This window comes from Cololabis saira, chromosome 22 (genome assembly GCF_033807715.1).
Source record: "Cololabis saira isolate AMF1-May2022 chromosome 22, fColSai1.1, whole genome shotgun sequence".
Classification (NCBI taxonomy): domain Eukaryota; kingdom Metazoa; phylum Chordata; class Actinopteri; order Beloniformes; family Belonidae; genus Cololabis; species Cololabis saira.
Genome location: NC_084608.1, coordinates 32,981,572 through 33,001,694, shown reverse-complemented (window position 1 = coordinate 33,001,694; position 20,123 = coordinate 32,981,572). Strand labels below are relative to the sequence as shown.

Genomic DNA, 20,123 nt, shown 5'->3' with positions numbered 1-20,123 from the left:
GTGGAGGAGATTCTCTGCCTGGTGTGCGGACAGGGCAGAGGACCCCTATGCTTTGCCCTGTGGCCACGATCCTGGAGTTCCTTCAGTCCCTCCTGGGGACTGATTTGAGAGTGGCCTCATGTACATGAGGTTTCTTCAGAACAGTCAAGGGTCTATTATGGTGTTCCGCAGGGTTCAGTGCTAGGGCCAATCTTGTTTAGTTTATACATGCAGCCGTTGGGAAGTATAATCCACAATCACGGCATACACTTTCATTGCTATGTTGATGATACGCAGCTCTATTTGTCTATGAAGCCGGATGAGACAGAACCGTTGGTTAAACTTCAGGCATGTCTTAGGGACATCAAGGACTGGATGTCCAGAAATTTTTTGCTTCTAAATTAAGATAAAACAGAGGTTATCATTTTTGGTCCAGAGCATCTCAGGAAGGGATTAGATGGTGTTGTGATGGCTTCCAGTGCAACTGTGAGAAACCTTGGTGTTGTTTTCGATCAGGATTTGTCATTTAAACCATATGTTAATCAGGTTTGTAAAATAGGGTTTTTCCATCTCCGTAATATTGCAAAGATTAGGAAAATCCTCTCACAGAGTGATGCAGAAAAACTAGTTCATGCGTTTGTATCTTCTAGACTGGATTACTGTAATGTGTTGTTAGCAGGATGTCCAAGTAATTTGCTGAATAGGCTCCAGCTGATCCAGAATGCAGCAGCACGAGTGCTGACAGGAATCAGCAGGAGAGACCACGTCTCTCCAGTGTTAGCGTCGCTCCATTGGCTACCTGTAAAATTCAGAATTCAATTTAAAATTGTATTACTTGCATATAAAGCCCAAAACGGCTTAGCTCCGCAGTATTTACAAGACTTGATAGTGCCTTATGTTCCTGGCAGAGCTCTCCGCTCCCAGGGTGCAGGTTTACTCGTAGTTCCTAGAGTATCTAAATGTAGATTTGGAGGGCGGGCGTTCTGCTATCAGGCACCATTACTTTGGAACCAACTTCCAATCTGGGTTAAGGAGGCTGACACCACCTCCACCTTTAAAACTAAACTTAAAACCTTTCTGTTTAGTAAAGCCTATAGTTAGTGTTTAGTAAACCTCTAGCTGGTGTTGGTAAATCTCTAGGTAGTGTAAACCTAAAAGGTAGTGTGTTAGAGTCAGTAGTCATAGTTGCAGCTATAGAACAAAACTCTAATAGTTAGTCTCAAATATAGCTTTGCGGTAGATATGCTGCTATAGGCTTATGCTGCAGGGGGGCACCGACATGATCCGCTGGGCGGTGCCTCTCACCCTTCTTCTCCTCTCCTTTTCCCTGCCTCTCTTCTCCATTACCATTTTTATTTATTATAAATATCTCATAGCTATCATTTTTGTCCATCGTTCCTGTAATTTCTTGTGCCGGCCCCCCTTTTTTTCTCTTTTGTGCATGTTTGCAGGATGGAGCCTCGGGAGCTGCGTTCCGGCCTGCGTTCCCGCCCCCCCCTCTGGTCATCCCACTGCTGCTTCCACCTGCCTGCTGTGTGCTGCTGACGTCCCTGACTCCCCCAGTCTGGCCTTCGGCAGGAGGGTCCCCCCTTATGAGCCTGGTCCTGCTCAAGGTTTCTTCCCTCCTAAAGGGGAGTTTTTCCTTGCCACTGTTTGGCTTAAGGTTTTTCTCCCACTAGGGGAGTTTTTACCTGCCATTGTTTATATAATAATTGCTCGGGGGTTTATGTTTATGTTTATGTTTATGTTCATGTTCATGTTCTGGATCTCTGGAAAGCGTCTAGAGACAACATCTGTTGTATTAGACGCTATATAAATAAAATTGAATTGAATTGAATTGAATTGAATTGAATCTCAGCTCAGCCTGGTTTCTTTTCCACTACAATTCAGCAGCTGGAGCAGTAGTAGGAGGTTGGAGTGAAGCTGCTGTGACGTATTTGATTGTGATCAATTCGATTGTGAAGACGACGACACTAAAGATGTAGAACCTGGAGGAGATGATAGATGTGCTGCTGGTCTGTGGCTTGTTTGATATCAAGTTAAAAAATGAGAGAGAGAAGCTTCAAGCAGCAACGCTTTTTAATGTTTTTAGTTTGTCTCGGCGCTGCTGAAAAGTCAGCTGGAGCCGTGAGCAGCTATGAAGTGACAGAGCTCCTGATAGATCTGGTCGTTCCTTATCGCCCGTCTAGATCCCTTTTTAATTCTCTCCTCAGCACCAGGTTTATGAACATCTGCACCTCAGAGTTGGATCACCAAACAGACTTCTGCTGGTGGAATAAAATGAACAAGAAGCCGTCAGAGTCTCTTTCTCTGATGTCACATCCTGACTCAGACGTCTGACTCCAACCCCCCAATCGGTGGCCTGGAGTGTTATGACGTCACAGCCCGACTCAGCCGCTTAGAACCTCGGCAGAGAAGTTACAGAAAAGTATGTACTCGGCACGTTAGACCCCTGGTGGGAAAGAACCAAACCGAGGAGAGCCGAGTCGGGCTGAGTAGGTTCTGGTGGAAAAGCTCCATAAGAGGAAGCTCCGAGGTGACAGCCGCTTTTCATTTTGAGATCTTAGGGCCAAATCCACAAAGAATAGAAAGAAAGGATAGCGCTGTGAATTGCTCCGCATTTGCGCCCGCAATTTGCCCCGCTTTAAAGTCCTATTCACAAAAGATTTTGCTCTAATGATATACCAGCGCAAACACGCCCATAAAGTTTTGGAGCTGAGTGCAATTTGCACTTGTCTGAGTCGAGCGGAGCTGTTTCCAGTGTTCTCCATATTTCAGCACACAGATTGGTCCATAATGAAAACTGCAGAAATAAAAAATAAAGCGAGTGAAAATAAAACGCCGTGAGGCGCAAGGGCGCAATTTCTACTGGGAACAAGGGGGACATGCCCCCCCACTTTTCAAACTCATGCTTTTGTCTCTCTCCCCCCGTTTATTTTTTTTTCAGTTTAAGAACTAACGGTAGGCTCAGCCTGTAAATCATCAAGACACTGTGCGAAGACGGGACGGGAGCCCCGCTCCCCCTCCTCCCTCAGTGCTGTTCAAGGCTGATTTATGGTTCCGCGTTAAATCGACGCAGAGCATACGGCGTAGGTTACGCGGCAACGCGCACCAAACAGTGCGCGTCGCCGCATCTTTCAGGCCCTTTTTGTGCGCAAGCAAGCTTTATAGATGAGGTCCCAGATCAGGATCTAATGGTAATTCATGTTCTGTGTTTTGCTACACACACCTACAGGTCAGCTGTTAAACACACACATTCTAGATTTATATGTTTATATGGTGGAATTGTTTGTAATAAAGCAGCCCCTTACTGTATGGATGAATCCTGAGCTCCGTCCTGTTATTTTTATTTTTAAATCCGAGAAGTCCACAACCCCACTTGATCTGAGTGTGTACAGTCATGTCTGACTGTAGATTTCACCCTTAATATCATTCAGTATCACACAGGCTTGAATGATATTGAAGAGAGAGAGAGACAGACGAGGAGTGAGGAGTTTGCGCGCAGTTTAATACACACTTCTGAAAGACGGTATTTGCTCCACTATTTTTGCGTGTGGCAAATAGCGCTGGCCTTTCTGAATTAGGCGCTTTATGCAATGAGGCTTATTTGCATAGAAAGGGGGCAATTTTGCGCAGAATGTATGAATATTACCTAATTTGCATGCATGCAAATGGCACCGGCGCAGACTGCCACTATTTGCTTGGCAGCGCAGTTTGTGGAGCAATTCGCCCTTTGCGGGTGCTTTGTGAATTAGACGCTCTCTTTTTGTCTCATTTGCACCGGTTTAGCGGCCGCAAAAGCCGCGCAATCCTTTTGTGGATTTGGCCCTTAGTGTTTTATCTGATTGTTTAATGTTTCACTTTTTTTTTATTCATTTATTTTCAATGTTTTCCTCTGAATCCATGTTTGTGTTCAGCACTTCTCGCTCCCTATTTCAGTTTAGATTGCAAAGTCAAATCAGATTCTGACAAAAGGAAAAAAGCTTAATTTTAATGTTCAATATGTTAAAAATTACATAATTTTAGAGAGGTTTTTCCCTCAGAGAATAAACAAACGTGTGAATGGATTCAAATATATGACCAAAAACCGTCTTGAAGGAATATTCTCACAACAGAGCTGTAATTTTATAGAATTATTCTCAAGTAAATCCTTATTCAAATCACATAGAAACAAAGCGAGTAACTGTTTGACTCCAGGCTGAGAAACAGAGGTCCTGCGTCACAGCAGCCGTGCGTTTCCCTCTGTGTAGTCGTGCTTGTCCCCCTTGAAGGGCAGGTGGGGCGGGTGGTTGCAGATCCCCATGAGGAAGATGATGATGGTGCCGAGGGTCATCACCGGGGTGACCAGGAACAGGCAGAGCCGGTCCACCGTGCGGGCGATGCCGCTCCAGTTGTCCTTCTCCTGCAAACACGGCAGCCAGAAAAGTGGACAACGTGCACATCAACGTCCAATCACGTATTGATCGGCCGGTTTTGCATCATTTATCTGGACGACGTGTTCAGCATCCTGACCGGAGCGGAGGATCTGGAACCTTCTGGTGGGAGAAGAACTACGGCCCAACCCTCTAAACAACAACGATGAATGTAGTTTGACTCCTTGCGTTGGTCCGTCTGAAAGACCCGGGTGTCCTGGTTCCGGGCCCTGAGGAACTTCTCTGCTCGACTAACCGGGTTCACCTGACTGGATCACCGAGACCCGCACACGTCTGTTACTAGTCAGGACAAGCTGGGAGCTGGTACCGGTCCAAACCTCTCGGAGATGATTTTTAAACCTTTTTCTTTTTTTATCTTTCTTTTTTTTCCCTTTTTCTTTCCTTTTCCCCATTATATTTCTTTTTCATCTTTCTTTTTTCATCTTTTTTGTCTTTTCTTTTTTGCCTTTTTTCTATTTTTTCCTCTTTGTCTTAGTCTTTTTTCAATTTTTTTCTTTTTTCATCTTTCTTTTTTCCCCCTTTTTCCCTTTCTTCAAAAATCATTTTTTCTCTTTTTCATCTTTTTTTTTTCCTTTTTCCCTTTCTCTTTTTTGCCTTTTTTCCTTCTCTTCCTTTTTACCCCTTTTTTCATCTTTCTTTTTTCCCTTTTTTCAAAAATCCCCTTTTCTCTTTTTTCCCTTTTATCTTTTTCCCTTTTCATCTTTTTTTCTTCTTTGCCCCTTTTCTTCAAAAATTCCTTTTTCTCTTTTTAATGTTTTCTCTTTTTTGCCCCTTTTCTATTTTTTCCTTTTTCCCCCTTTCTCTCTTTTTATCCTTTTTTCCATTTTTTATCTTTTTATTCCTTTTTTATCTTTTGTTATCCATATTTTTCTCTTTTTCCCCTTTTTTCTTTTTCCCCTTTCTTCAAAAATCCTTTTTTCTCTTTCATTTTTCTTTTTTTTCCTTTTTCCCTTATCTTTTTTCTCTTTCTTTGTTCCCTTTTTTTTTAAATCCCCTTTTCTCATTTTTCCCTTTTCCCTTTTTTATTCTTGCTACCCTTTTTTCTTTCTTTTTTTCTTCTTGTGGCAGGGTGGAGGAGGTGCAGCCACTCAGGCTGACGGGACACAGGTGTGGCGCGTCAGCCTCTCCACCCTGCCAGCCTTATAAGAGGAGAAGCTGCTGCTGAGACTGGTGGTCAGACTGAAGCTGAAGCTGCTGAGTGATGCTGTGCTTGTGCACGTGTGGGTGTTTGCTTCTGGTGAAATAAAAGGGTTCTGCACTAAACTCCGTGTCCTCTCTATCCTGTCGGTCGGGCCCGTAGCACTCGCCGTGCTACACTTAAGATAAGATAAGATAAGAAATCCTTTAATAGTCCCACAGAGGGGAAATTTCCAAATTACAGCAGCAAAGGGGATAGTGCAAAACACAAGAGGCATCAATATCACACAGTAATAATAATAATAATAATAAACACTATAAACAGTATATACAATAATAATAATAAGAATAAGGAGAATAAAGATAGTAATAAAAAAATACAAGTATATAAAAAGAATAAAAAGAATAACAGATGGATAATTACAGATGTTATTTACATAATTGCACGTTGCAGAGAATGATATTGCACATTATTTCCCTTTATGTACATTTATTGTCAGGTTGTATGTGGTCTACTGTGAGCAGTGCTGGTTGTGTAGTCTCACAGCTGCAGGGAGGAAGGACCTTCTGTAGCTCCTTCACACACCTAGGGTGAAGGAGCCTGTCGCTGAAGGAGCTCTCCAGCGCTCTGAAGGTCCTTCATGGGGTGGGAGTCCTTCTCCATCATGGATGACAGCTTAGCCATCATCCTCCTCTCTCCCACCACCTGTACTGTGTCCAGAGAGCAGCCCACGACAGAGCCGGCCCTTTTGATGGTTTTGTCCAGCCTCCTTCTGTCTGCAGCTGTGATGTTGCTGCCCCAGCAGACCACTCCGTAAAAAATGGCTGATGCCACCACAGTGTCATAAAATGTTTTCAGGAGTGTTTCCTGCACACCAAAAGCCCTCAGTCTTCTGAGCAGTCTTCTTTCCCCCTTTCTTCAAAAATTCCCTTTCTCTAATTCTTTTCATATTTTTTCAACCTTTCTTTTTAGCCTTTTTTCTATTGTTTTCCTTTTCTCAATTTCTTTCCTTCTCCTCCTTTTTTCCCCTTTTTTTCAAAAATCCCTTTTTCTCTTTTTCCCCTTTTTCTTTTTCCCCCCTTCAAAAATCTCTCTTTTTTTCCTTCTTTCCCCTCTTTTCAAAAATTATTTTTTCTCTTTTTCCCTCCTCTTCCTTCAGTAAATTAGTCAGGTGGTCAGGCCGTGCTCGGTTCTCCGTCTCACCTCGTTGTAGTCGTTCTTGTTGCGCATGTGTTTGATGATGTAGTTCGCTCCGTCCACGGCGGGTTTGATCTCCGAGAACAGCTGATCCGTCACTCCTCCGTCGTCCTGGGGCTTCACCACTACCAAACACACACATATGCATGTTGCAGCTTCACTAACAGCTTGAGCGGGTTCAGCGGGTTCACCTGCGGGCTCGGGCTTCACCTGCGGCGGGCGTGGGCCGCTTGGCCAGCCCGTGTCTCTCCGACTGCTTCTCGAACATCAGCTCGCTGCGGGACTTGACGCTGTAATATTCCTCCGCCGCGGCGATGTATCCCACCGAGCTGGATCTCCGCGGCAACGCGCCGTCCCAGCGCGGCTCCTCCTCCGCCGGCTTGGACATGTGCAGCAGCCGGGGCAGCCGCTCCAGGAAGAACTGGAGACACGGGAGGCAAAACATCTGTATCAACATCTGGCCCAGTTCAGGTCAACAGATACTCTGTTAAAAAGGTTAAACATTTCGATTCTAAATCATATTAATTCCTAAAAATCGATTTGTATGTCTAAAGATCGATTTTTTTCATCATTACAACTTTTGGTATTTTTTTGTTTATGCTCAAAAAAGGAATGTTTTGTTGGACACAACTACTGCCATGTTTTTTGCCTTTAAATAGAAATAAAAATGCAAAAGTATGAAAACATTAAAGTTTGTAGTTATATTTGCATAAATTGTCTATATTTCATTACTTTAAATACTGTCTTGGGGTTACATTTGCATAAAATGCTAAAAACCAAATTTTCAAAAATTTAAAACACCGAAAATTGAAAAAAATAAAACCGATTTCATCCGTCTCTGTTTCCTCCCTGGATCTGTTTGGTAATTCTGATCCACATGATGTCTCTGAAAGCAGTTCTATCAGCATTCTGGGAGCTGATTGGTCCTTACAGCATCATCAGCTGCCAATACTTGCTGTTTAATCTCAATATAATACTAGTAGTAATATTTTGCATAACTACAGTCATATAATTCATGCAACAGCTCAAAAAACTGTTTTAATAACACTAACCCAAATCAATATCGGAATCAAATCAAATCTTAATAATCGATTCTGAATCTTAAGAATCGGAATCGAATCGATTCTTGACATTTGAATCGATCCCCAGCCGTGTATGTTTACATTTTCATGTCAGGGAAATGTTTATAGCTTTATTATCTTGTTGGACTGGGCTTTTATTTTGAAAAGACGGTCAGTTTTACCCCCGACTGCAGGAGGACGAGACGGAAAAGAGGTGAAGAAAAGGATGGTGTGTGCGCGTGCGTGCGTGCGTGCGTGCGTGCGTGCGTGCGTGCGTGCGTGCGTGCGTGCGTGCGTGCGTGCGTGCGTGCGTGCGTGCGTGCGTGCGTGCGTGCGTGCGTTACCCTCTTGGTCCACTCCGTCATGACGTGTGTGCTCGGCGTCCTGAAGTGCAGGTTGAGGACGACCACGCAGTTCAGCACCACCACCGTGACGAGCACCATGATGAACATCAGATACCTGCGGGACACGCACACACCTGAGTCCCACCACCTGTCGCCGTGGCAACGGCGGGCGCTGGGGGGGGGGGGGGGTGGCTGGGGGGCGTCACCTACTTGACGATGAGCGGCACGGACATAGACGTCTCCGGCAGCCGCTGGGAGATCAGCAGCAGGAAGACGGACTGGGCCAGCAGCACGGAGATGGACAGGGTCATCTTCTCCCCACCTGGACGGGAGACACACAGGTGAGGCAGCTGCAGGTGCAGCTGCAGGTGTGGCTACAGACAGGTGAGGCTACAGGTGTGGCTACAGACAGGTGAGGCTACAGACAGGTGAGACTACAGACAGGTGAGGCTGCAGACAGGTGAGGCTACAGACAGGTGAGGCTACAGACAGGTGAGGCTGCTGCACGTGCAGGTGAGGCTACAGACAGGTGAGGCTACAGACAGGTGAGGCTGCAGACAGGTGTGGCTACAGACAGGTGAGGGTGCAGACAGGTGAGGCTGCTGCACGTGCAGGTGAGGCTACAGACAGGTGAGGCTACAGACAGGTGAGACTACAGACAGGTGAGGCTGCAGACAGGTGAGGCTACAGACAGGTGTGGCTACAGACAGGTGAGGCTGCTGCACGTGCAGGTGAGGCTACAGACAGGTGAGGCTACAGACAGGTGAGGCTGCAGACAGGTGTGGCTACAGACAGGTGAGGCTGCAGACAGGTGAGGGTGCAGACTGACTGTCGGCCGGCAGGTAGTAGACCAGCGAGGCCAGGAAGGAGATGAGCACGCAGGGGATGATGATGTTGACGATGTAGAAGAGCGGCTTGCGCTTGATGATGAGGTAGAAGGTGATGTCCTGGTGCTTGTTGCTCTCCATGGGGATGTGCTTGTAGCTGTTCTTCTTGGCCGGCCGGTGGATGATCTCCCACTCGCCGTTCTCTGTCCAACGACACGGGAGGACGTTCAGGTCCAACATGTGACCTCTGGCATCACGTCACACTCTAACGGAGGCGTTACCGTAAAGCTGCTGTCGTCAACGAAAATTATGACTAAATATCATCAATATCTAAATATCAAAAAATGCTGCTCATGTGACGATAACGATAATTAAATATATAATGCAATATCGTAGACGAATAAAAACCAAACTAAGATGTAGATTACAAAACAAAAACTTCATTTTCGGTGACCAAAACAAGACGAAATGTTATAACAAAGATCCCTAATCTGCATGTTTTGAGTAGTTTCCTCTGGTTTAGTTCTGCTGGGTGACGTTAGTCCTCAATCCCAGTCGCTGCAGCAGGAATCAGATCCAGAAGATGCAGCTGCAGAGTTAGAGGCTGATGCCGTTCACGCAGAGCTCTAGGTTCACGTACATTAAAAACAAAGTTAGATGAGGGCGGGGATCTGCTCTGGGGCTGGAGAAGAAGAAGATCCATCTTTGGATACACTTTCCAACATAGACGTGGAAAAGAAAACCCAATGTGTCTCGAAAAAGAAAAAGACGGGGAGAAATGCGGAAAAATAAATGTGTTGTAAATTCAAATTAGAGTCTTCTGTATCTGGAATGAATGTGTTCTTGAGTCTATAAGGTAACAATAATATAATTAAAGCTACAAGCAGCGATGAACGGGCCCTCGCGCGTGTAGTTTTCACCAATAAAAGTCAAGGACTCCAAAATAAGTCTGATGACACCACCCACGACTCCTTATATCAGACCATTCAAAAGTTATGGCAGAAAGTAGGAACTATCAAATATGGACCAATCAGATGAAGGGGGGGTGCGCTTTTTGGTGTCTAGCGTCGCCACGGTAACGCTTTTGACTGAGAAAAGTAATGCGCGTAGTCGCAGGATGGAGACGCACAGTTTGATGTATAACACACCTGGGTGCACGTTACGGTTCGGGCAAAGAAGCGGCCGAAGAAATGGCATAAATTGCGCCAAAATTACACAATTAATTAAAAATGGCCAACTTCCTGTTCGGTTTCGGCCATGGCGCCAAGAGACTTTTCTTTAAGTTGCGACATGATACAGGTGTGTACCGATTTTCGTGCATGTACGTCCAACCGTATTGTGGGGCTTGAGGCACAAAGTTTTCTCGGGGGCGCTGTTGAGCCGTTAGGCCACGCCCATTAATGCAAACCATTAAATATCAAATTTTTCGCCAGGCCTGGCTTGCATGCAAAATTTGGTGACTTTTGGGGCACGTTTAGGGGGGCAAAAAGATCCTCAATTCGTCGGAAAAATAAAAATAACGAGGAAAAACAAGAAAAATTCCTACAGATACAATAGGGCATTCGCACTGTCAGTGCTCGGGCCCTAATAATAAGATAACCTTGTTTGAATTGTAAAGTGGATAAATACAATCTTTGACTAAAACTAGACTAAAATGGTCCTGGACAATTCTGACTAAAATAAGACTAAAAAGCTCAGACTTTTAGTCGACTGAAACTTGACACGACTAAAAAGAGAATGAACGTAACTAAAACTAAAATGATAGCTAGACCCAAAGACTAGAGTAAAACTAAAACTGAAAAGGCTGCCAGAAACAGCAGTAGTTACCAGTGAAGCTCGCGGGGTCGATGACGATCCACTCCACCGTCCACTTGCTGTTGTCGTCGGCCTCCTCCTTCAGCAGCATCCGGATCTCTCTGGCGTTGTAGGTCAGAGAGCTGCGAGACACCAGATCTACGCTCTTACACCCGCGGGCGGGACACCACGACACAGAAGTCATGATGGAGGAGAAATGTGTGAAAATAGAAAAACGAGGGCCTCGTAAGCTGATCCCCCCCAGATCTAACCACCAGTGGCGGCTGGTGCTAACGGGCTGTAACGGTACACAAGAAATAATATTTTGGTCCTTTAATTTTGAAAAATTGAGCCATCCAACAATTATGGCTTATTGGTGATAAGTTTTAGTGAAGCAGTTCAGTTCTGCTGCAGTGGAAACAGAAAATTGAACATAAAGTCGGGGTTTAACATTTCAACAAGTCCTCTGTTATTTTGTACTGTTTGTTTCTTCCTGGTTTGGGTTCAGTTTATTTTACACATTAGAGAGAAGAAAAACATGAACATTTCCGTTTTTCTGTCTGGAATTTATATTATTTGAAAAGATAACGTTCCTTTCTTTCAGATATTTGATCAACAAATATTATTTAACAGTAACTGTTATTTAACCGATTTAAAATAAACATCAAAATCTGGTTTGTGTAGTTCAGTTTCATTTTTCTAAAAAAGACAGGGAATGAATTGTCCAATCACATTAGATTAAAACAACATACGAGTCACGATGCTGATCGCTGATTCATTGCTGAGTTTCTGGGACAAACACGACTGCATCTGTTTAGAATCTAATTCAGACTAATTCACAATTAAGAATCCTCGAAGAAGAAATTAAAATTAAGATCCTCAGGTCACGTGATTATCAGATGTTGGAGAGTTTACACTGGATTCTGTTTGACCAGCGCCCCTTACTTCCAGAAGTAAATAAAATAAAAAACATTTTGGAACCAAATAAATATTTAAACATTTAATTACTATTGACAGTCACCCACAGACTGAAATAACACCTTCTTTTAATAATTATATGCATCTTACAGCATGTTTTTTATTTTTACATCTCTTGATTTTAATGGGGGCGGAGACATTAATCTCCAGCCACATGTCGGATCTTTATTTTTTTATTTATTTATTTCCTCTGGAGCCAAATCGGTCCGGATGAACCTCTTCCCGGATTTTTTTATGTTTTCTCAAAACTGCAGCATCAAAACGGTCGGCTGGCGGCGGGTTTGTCACATTCAGAGGAGGCTGATTAATGATCTCTATCCTCCCCGAGTGCGTCTGTCTCGTCCTCCGATCTCATCACCATCATCAACCCTAAATGATGGTTTTATCCCCCGGAGGACCAGCACCCTCCCTAATAACCCTGGAATGGCTGTGAAGCGCAAAGTTTCAGATTTCAGAAGCTGTTGGATGTTTTCCGTTGCAGAACTACGATCATGTAAAACGTGCTCGGTTTTAAAGGCCGATCCCGCTGCGATTGCTCCGGTACGTTCTGTACCGGTGGCCAGGAACTGAACTTTCCCGAAGCGTAAAAGTAAACCTGTAGTTCAAGAGGGGACAGTGACGGTATGAGGGGATCAGCAGACCGGTGCGGCCCATAAATACTTGAAGGTGTTCTGCCTACGAGAACTTGAGGGTGCAGTTCTGCCAGTCGAAGGGGAAGTAGTTGACGTTGATGGAGCAGGAGGAGCGGAAGATGGCGGGAGGCAGCCAGTAGCAGAAGCCGTTGTTGTCCACCAGCACGTTGCTGTAGTACGCCACCTGGAACTGGGCGTCGTTGCTGGGGAGACAGACGCAGACGTGTCAGCGGGTCGCGCTCTTGAACCGCCGCCTCTCATGGTGACGTGAATGTGTCGTCTCACTTGTTCTCCAGGACGATCTCCGGCAGCCACACCATGTTGGACGGCAGGCGCAGCATCTCGATGCCGTCGAAGTCTGACACGTTCCAGGCCAGACGGTAGTCGGTCCACGCCTGCCGGGACACAGGGTGGGGTCAGACACCGGGCGGTACCAGGGCGGTAACAAGCCTCGTCTCACTCAGGTGGAGCTCCTGAGAACCTGGCGCTCGTTTAACTTCTGGGGCTTTTATTGTGTTAAATTTGGATTTTATTTAAAAAACTGTTAATGGGAACAATCCGTCGATCTGGCGTCTAAAACGTGTTTCTAGGACGGCCTGAGACGAGTTAGCTACAAAAATCTGTAACAATAATAAAATAATTATTAATTATTATTCATGATTATTAATAATGATGGTGATTAATAATAATAATAATAATAATAATAATAATAATAATAATAATAATAAGTATTATTATTAATGGTGAACGAAGAAATAATTAATAAATAATGAATCATTTTTTTAAAAGTATTACTATAACTAATAATTAACATTAATTGTTAAATAATACTAATGAATAATAATTAAGAATACTACTACTAATAATGATACTAAATACAATAATTAATCTATAATAATGAATAATAATTACTAATAATGATAATTGTTCATAATGCTAATGAATAATTCATAATAATGAATAATAAAAAAATATTATTACTAATAACATCAATTGTTAATAATAATAAATATTATTAATACTACTACAAATAAATAATACATAATAAAAATAATAAGCATGAATAACAACAAATTATTATTACTAATAATGAACATTAATTGTTCATAATACTAATTAATAATACTCGTAATAATAAATACTTAATAAAAATAAAACCTATTTAATAACAATACTGAAGTAATTCCGACAATCCGAAGGAACCTACATGATCAATCCATACGTTCGTCAGCAGCGTCTCATCAACTTCTTTCTACAGAAAAAGGACAAAAAAAGAGAAAAACACGTTAAAAATGTAAATTAAATGAAGAAAGTTACATGTTAACGTCAAAAGAAAGAATGATTTGTCCGGCCAGATTTACTAAACCAGGTAAGAACCCGGTAAACGAGTGAACGGAACCACGCTGACGCGGGTTTTTCACCAGAACACCCGTCTACAGGTGGAGACACCCGTCTGCAGGTGGAGACACCTGTCTACAGGTGGACATGAGGACACCCGTCTGCAGGTGGAGACACCCGTCTGCAGGTGGAGACACCTGTCTACAGGTGGAGACACCTGTCTGCAGGTGGAGACACCTGTCTGCAGGTGGAGACACCTGTCTGCAGGTGGAGACACCTGTCTGCAGGTGGACATGAGGACACCTGTCTACAGGTGGAGACACCCGTCTGCAGGTGGAGACACCTGTCTGCAGGTGGAGACACCTGTCTGCAGGTGGAGACACCTGTCTGCAGGTGGAGACACCTGTCTGCAGGTGGAGACACCTGTCTGCAGGTGGACATGAGGACACCTGTCTACAGGTGGAGACACCTGTCTACAGGTGGACATGAGGACACCTGTCTACAGGTGGAGACACCTGTCTGCAGGTGGAGACACCTGTCTGCAGGTGGAGACACCTGTCTGCAGGTGGAGACACCTGTCTGCAGGTGGAGACACCTGTCTACAGGTGGACATGAGGACACCTGTCTACATCTTTGTTTCTTTGTTTATTCTTTTATAATCCTGATTTTAATCAGTCATATAAGTTGTTGTTGTTTCTGTTTACTCTCTTCAATATTCTCGTATTTAGAGGACGAGGACGTCGTACCAGAGAGATGAGGTTGGACAACGTGAGGGCGAAGTAAACGTCCACGGCGTCCTGCTGCCTCTCGACGGGCCGCAGCTCCTTGTTGTAGCCCTTCTCCTTCAGCAGGTAGTTGATGAGACGCTCCTCCTCGTTCCTGCCCCAGCAGCCTGACACACAAACCTCAGTGAAACCTCAGTGAAACATCAGTCAAACCTCAGTCAAACCTCAGTCAAACCTCAGTCAAACCTCAGTCAAACCTCAGTCAAACCTCAGTCAAACCTCAGTAAAACCTCAGTCAAACCTCAGTCAAACCTCAGTCAAACCTCAGTCAAACCTCAGTCAAACCTCAGTCAAACCTCAGTCAAACCTCAGTCAAACCTCAGTCAAACACTCAGCCAAACCCTCAGTCAAACCTCAGTCAAACCTCAGTCAAACCTCAGTCAATCCTCAGTCAAACCTCAGTCAAACACTCAGTCAAACACTCAGTCAAACACTCAGTGAAACCTCAGTCAAACCTCAGTCAAACCTCAGTCAAACCTCAGTCAAACCTCAGTCAAACTTCCGTCAAACACTCAGTCAAACCTCAGTCAAACCTCAGTCAAACCTCAGTCAAACCTCAGTCAAACCTCAGTCAAACCTCAGTCAAACACTCAGTCAAACACTCAGTCAAACACTCAGTCAAACACTCAGTCAAACCTCAGTCAAACCTCCGTCAAACCTCCGTCAAACCTCAGTCAAACCTCCGTCAAACCTCCGTCAAACACTCAGTCAAACCTCCGTCAAACCTCAGTCAAACCTCAGTCAAACCTCAGTCAAACCCTCAGTCAAACCCTCAGTCAAACCCTCAGTCAAACCTCAGTCAAACCTCAGTCAAACCTCAGTCAAACCTCAGTCAATCCTCAGTCAAACCTCAGTCAAACCTCAGTCAAACACTCAGTCAAAGTGAAACCTGTCGGCCGAGGCTCGTCCACGCCGTTACAACCAATGAAAAGGTCCTTATGACTCCCGTAGAACAGCTCCGCCTAAGCATAGTTCGACATTTCTGCATGCTATACTGCCATTTTATGGAGTATTTTTATTTGCTATGCATCAAAACAACCCATATGAGCCATTATTTAATAATCTGGATGTTACAAGTCCAAACTAACTAAATAAGTCACTAAAAAGTGCAAATAACTACCAAAAAAATGTAAATCGTTTTTTAATCTGTTCACCCCGAGGGATTTTGGCGGTGAATTTCCAAACAGGCCTATCCAAATTAAATCAACAATATCTCCACAATTATAAGGACAATATGCATAACATTGGTCTCAATGGATAGCTAAGACTTCCCAGCATGCATTTCCAGTGTCAGAAAAATTGTGAATGTTCACAAGACTGAGTAAATTGTGATAAAGCAAAGGGGAAAAAAAGACATTTTTATCCTCCTCTAATTTTTTTTTAGTTTGCACAGTGGAAAACTCCATTGTAGCAATGCATATAATTATAAAGACACCACTGCCTGGATTCAGCAACTCCTTCACTACAACTGTACCAAGTTACATGGGAATAGCTTAAAGCATATGGATTTTATAAAGGTTTTAGTGTGGATAGGACCAGGCGGACTCTATTTGGTTATTTGGATACCTATACTGGGCAATGTGCCAAATTTGTTTTTTACCCTGGGAGGACGAAGGGAATCTGGCAAATAACAGTGTGGATAAACTGAAAATGACAACGAAAAGGTAAGGAAATAAGATATACTGCTTTTGGTGGGAATAGTTTGGGGATTTGCTGACGTAGTGTGTGATGAACAATCTGATGTGCTGAAATGTGAGTTTTGGCTTTGAGATCAGCATGAAGTGCTCGGCCCCGAAAAGATTATGTTCAGTATCATCTGAAATCTTTTTTAGTGTCATATGAATGATACCCACTATGTTGGGGTGAAGAAAATTAGAGAACATGGATGTTGAGTTCTGTTGTGTTTTGTTGGGGGCGCCATCTTTGTTGCATATGTATTTTGAAGTTGTTATAAATCAAATACTTTGTAGACAAAACATACTTGGAGTTTTGACATATACTTTAGGGCTTCTTTCAGAAGCAGTTGAAAGAAAATACCTTGACAGCATTTGAGTAACTTTGTCACACAAACTGGTGCGTCCAGCTGCTGGACCCGGTACCGGGTCCGTCGGGGGGGAGAGGTTAAAACTCTGGGACACTAAATGCAGGATATGTATGTATGTATGAAAATCAATGTGCAAGCAGGAGCGCTGGTGTTCTGCCAATCTTTGCTACCTGCCAGAAAACGCTACTTTGTGGTCCTGCTCATGCGCACAGTGGATTTTTAAAGTTTGATTGGCACGTCCATGATTTCTTGCACGATGTAAAATGGATAATATGGGATGTTGAGTATTTAATCCTTCAAAATACAGGACCCATGACATGAATTGCATTACACTTTGTGAAAATTGTATGATAAAGAACTTTCTTATTTACAATGACGGCCTGGCAAGAGACAAGGAAGTGGGTTAGGGAGTAAAACAGTAAAATTGTAGCTCTGCAAAGGTAGAATTTTTTGGCAAAGCAGCAGAACACCGGTGTTCTGCCAATTTTTTATTTATTTATTTTTTTATTTAACCTTTATTTCACCAGGAAACAAAACTCATTGAGATTAAAAATCTCTTTTACAAGAGGGTCCTGGCCAAGACAGGCAGCAACACAGTAACATGATTCCGACATATGACACGACACATAACAAAACACTGTTGACGTTACTCATAGCATCTGCAGGCAGAATTGGTCATCTCAAGATCTGTCAGGAGCGATTTAAAAGCATCAAGTGAGACCAGCTCTCTGAGAGTCAAGTGTTCTGCCAATTTCTGATACCTGCCGAGAAATGCTACTTTGTGGTTCTGCGCATGCGCACAGTCCATTTTCAAAGTTTGATTGCCACATTAAATTGATAATATGGGATGTTGAGTATTTGATCCTTCAAAATACACGACCCATGACATGAATCGCATTACACTTTGTGAACATTATACGATAAAGAGAGAAAAACAACAATTCTATGGCTTTATTTGATATTCATTCAGTCATTGGCCTTTATTTAACCAGGCAGGTCATTAAGAACACATTCTTATTTACAATGACGGCCTGGTGAGAGACAAGGAACTGGTTTAAGGAGTAAAACACAGTAAAATTGTAGCTCTACAAAGGTAGAAAACCATTAGGGAGCATTTTTTGTCACAGCAGCAGAAATTGGCAGAACACCGGCGCTCCAGCCGGTCTTAAAGGGTTAACGGTTAATAACCATGATCAACCTCGCCAGGAAGCCAGGGGGGCAGGACGGAAGGCGTTGGGTTGGACCCCAGTAATAGGGAATGAATGCGACTCTGGGCTTCCTCCTTCCTGCAGATAAAATCCCTCTAAAGTTGAATTATCCGGGTTGGAAACGTCTGAAGGGCCGAGCAGCAGCTGAGACCAACAGAACCACGATCAGTTCATGAGATCCGGGAGGTTAAACCCCGGGAATGTTGTCCAAGGTGCCCCTTCCTGTTGCGTTTCCAGACCCCCGTTTGTTGTCGGCGGTATAAATAACGTGTGGAGTGGGCGTCCAGAGAGGATCTGAGCATGCGCGGTCGCCCTCAGCTGCTCTTACAGCCAAACAGCCCCATGTTTATCCTCACATTGTTGTTTTTAGCTTTAGTTTGAAGGATTTTAACACCATCCAATAATCTCGCAGATGAATAATTCAGTGTTTGAAGCCGTAAACTCTAACAGACACATTTGCTAAATTGCAGAACTGTCCCATGATGGATATCCCGGCCTGTGAAGGGAGTCTGGTTCTCCTCCCGAGACAAACACACCTGTAAACCCGGCAGGTGAGGCTGCTCAGCGGTAACTCACCGGTCGACAGCAGAGTGAGCAGGAGCGCCGTGGCCAGAGCTGCTGCCCGCTGGAGCTCCATGGTGCACTGGCCGAGCTGAGCCGAGCCCCCCCAGACCCCCCAGACCCCCCCAGGCCCGGGCCGGGCGGCAGCTGGCAGGCCCTGAGTGACGGAGCAGCTGCAGAAACACAGAGGAGAAAATAGAAACCAGACTAATAGAAACCAGGAGGCTCAACGTCTACTGAAACTCAGCTTCAGTTTGAGACACTTACAGACATTTCTGAATAAATATCTCCATCGTGAAAAGCTGTAAAAGGTACCGTATTTTCCGCCCTATAAGGCGCACCACATTATAAGGCGCTACAGTAGAGGCTGGGGTTACGTTATGCATCCATTAGACCAAGGGTCAGCAACCATTTTTTTTTTCTCTTATTGCCCTCAATTACGGAGCCTGTGAAGGATCATGCAATATATTTTTAATGTTGACAGAATCGAGCGCACGTTTTCTTAACTCGTTTGCGCAATTTAATGAAACGTGAGCACATTTAATTAACTCGTGTGCACGTTTTATCAACTCGTGTGCACGTTCTATTAACTCGTGTGCACGTTTAATTAAATTGTGCGCACAAGTTAATATAAAGTGCTCACGAGTTATTAAATCATGAACACGATAAAATAAAATCAATGATGAGCCCTAGATCATCATAATTCCGAGGGCGGAGATTGTTTGTGTTCAATAAATGGAGAGGAGACATGGAGCGTGTCTATCACTTCAGCTTTATTTAATTAACGTTCAACGGTTAACGTTCGAGACATCAGCTGTACAGCACTTCCTGTTTAACAGTCGGGGCAAAACGTTACCATGACAACACCGGAGGGGGCGGGGACTCCCACTATAACAGAATCCCATAACAGAGATTACTTGCTCTAAGCATTCTTTTTAAAGTGGCTAGACTGATCACTATACCATGTTGGGTGGCTAGAGTTGCCAGCATTTCTTTTTGCGCCATGCCTAACCCATGGTAAATTCTTAGAAGATCCATGTTTAAAGGATCTTAATGCCCTTATGGCTGATAAGGGACGCATTACAGCACGATTGAATATAACGTGCGCACGTTTATTAAATTTTGATCAAGGGTAAGTAAATTGTACTCATGATTTTATGATATATTGTGCGCACAATTTTCCAAAATGTGCGCACGCTTTGTTAATCGTACCCAAGCTTTAATAAATTGTGCTCACGATGACATATAACGTGCTCTCGATTAACTTTAACGTGGCCACGAAGTTACTTTCTTTTCTTCACTTGAGCTCTTACAGGCTCCGTACTAAATAAATATATCTATAAAATTTTTTTTTAAATAAATCCAGGTCATTCCAGGGTCTTATAATACCCTGTTAGGCTTGCAACTGGGGCTGGGGAGCTAAAACCCTTGAAAAGAACTGTTTTGCATTTAGCCTGGAGTGAGGAGACCCATCCAATATGGCGGCGACGCTGGATTACGTTCCAGCATGTTATGAGGCGTCTACGTATTGATGCCTATGGTTGCGAGACCTGTTGCGGCTCAATATTGATCCTTAAGGCGCACCGGATTATAAGTACGGAAGAGTATTAGGGCCACTTAAAAAAAATAAAAAGAATTCTGAGAAAAAAGTCAGAATTCTGACTTTAATCTCAGAATTCTGAGAAAAAAGTCAGAATTCTAGGCCACTAAAAAAAAAATAATAATAATTCTGAGAAAAAAGTCAGAATTCTGACTTTTTTCCCAGAATTCTGAGATTAAAGTCAGAATTCTGACTTTTTTCTCA

At 43.7% G+C, this 20,123-nt stretch overlaps 1 protein-coding gene across 1 annotated transcript; it reads right to left on the bottom strand.

Annotated features, from left to right (window-relative positions):
* Positions 1-3,967: 3,967 nt before the first annotated feature.
* On the bottom strand, positions 3,968-18,463 carry chrnd (cholinergic receptor, nicotinic, delta (muscle)). The gene is made up of 12 exons (XM_061713638.1): positions 18,335-18,463; positions 14,468-14,613; positions 13,591-13,635; positions 12,669-12,778; positions 12,431-12,586; positions 10,807-10,916; positions 8,982-9,182; positions 8,363-8,474; positions 8,153-8,267; positions 6,958-7,168; positions 6,754-6,872; positions 3,968-4,381 (listed from the first exon to the last, which is right to left on the bottom strand). Exons 1-12 carry the CDS (start codon positions 18,393-18,395, stop codon positions 4,199-4,201), a joined length of 1,569 nt encoding a protein of 522 aa, XP_061569622.1. The 5' UTR covers positions 18,396-18,463; the 3' UTR covers positions 3,968-4,198.
* Positions 18,464-20,123: the final 1,660 nt, after the last annotated feature.

What these genes read in the sequence shown, in the direction of transcription:
- chrnd (XM_061713638.1), bottom strand. Translation starts at nt 18,395, where the DNA reads ATGGAGCTCCAGCGGGCAGCAGCTCTGGCCACGGCGCTCCTGCTCACT. An exon ending in GAGATCGTCCTGGAGAACAA is followed by an intron (nt 12,587 to 12,668) that starts GTGAGACGACAC and finishes CTGTCTCCCCAG; the next exon opens with CAACGACGCCCAGTTCCAGG. An exon ending in AACTGCACCCTCAAGTTCTC is followed by an intron (nt 10,917 to 12,430) that starts GTAGGCAGAACA and finishes GGTGTCTCGCAG; the next exon opens with CTCTCTGACCTACAACGCCA.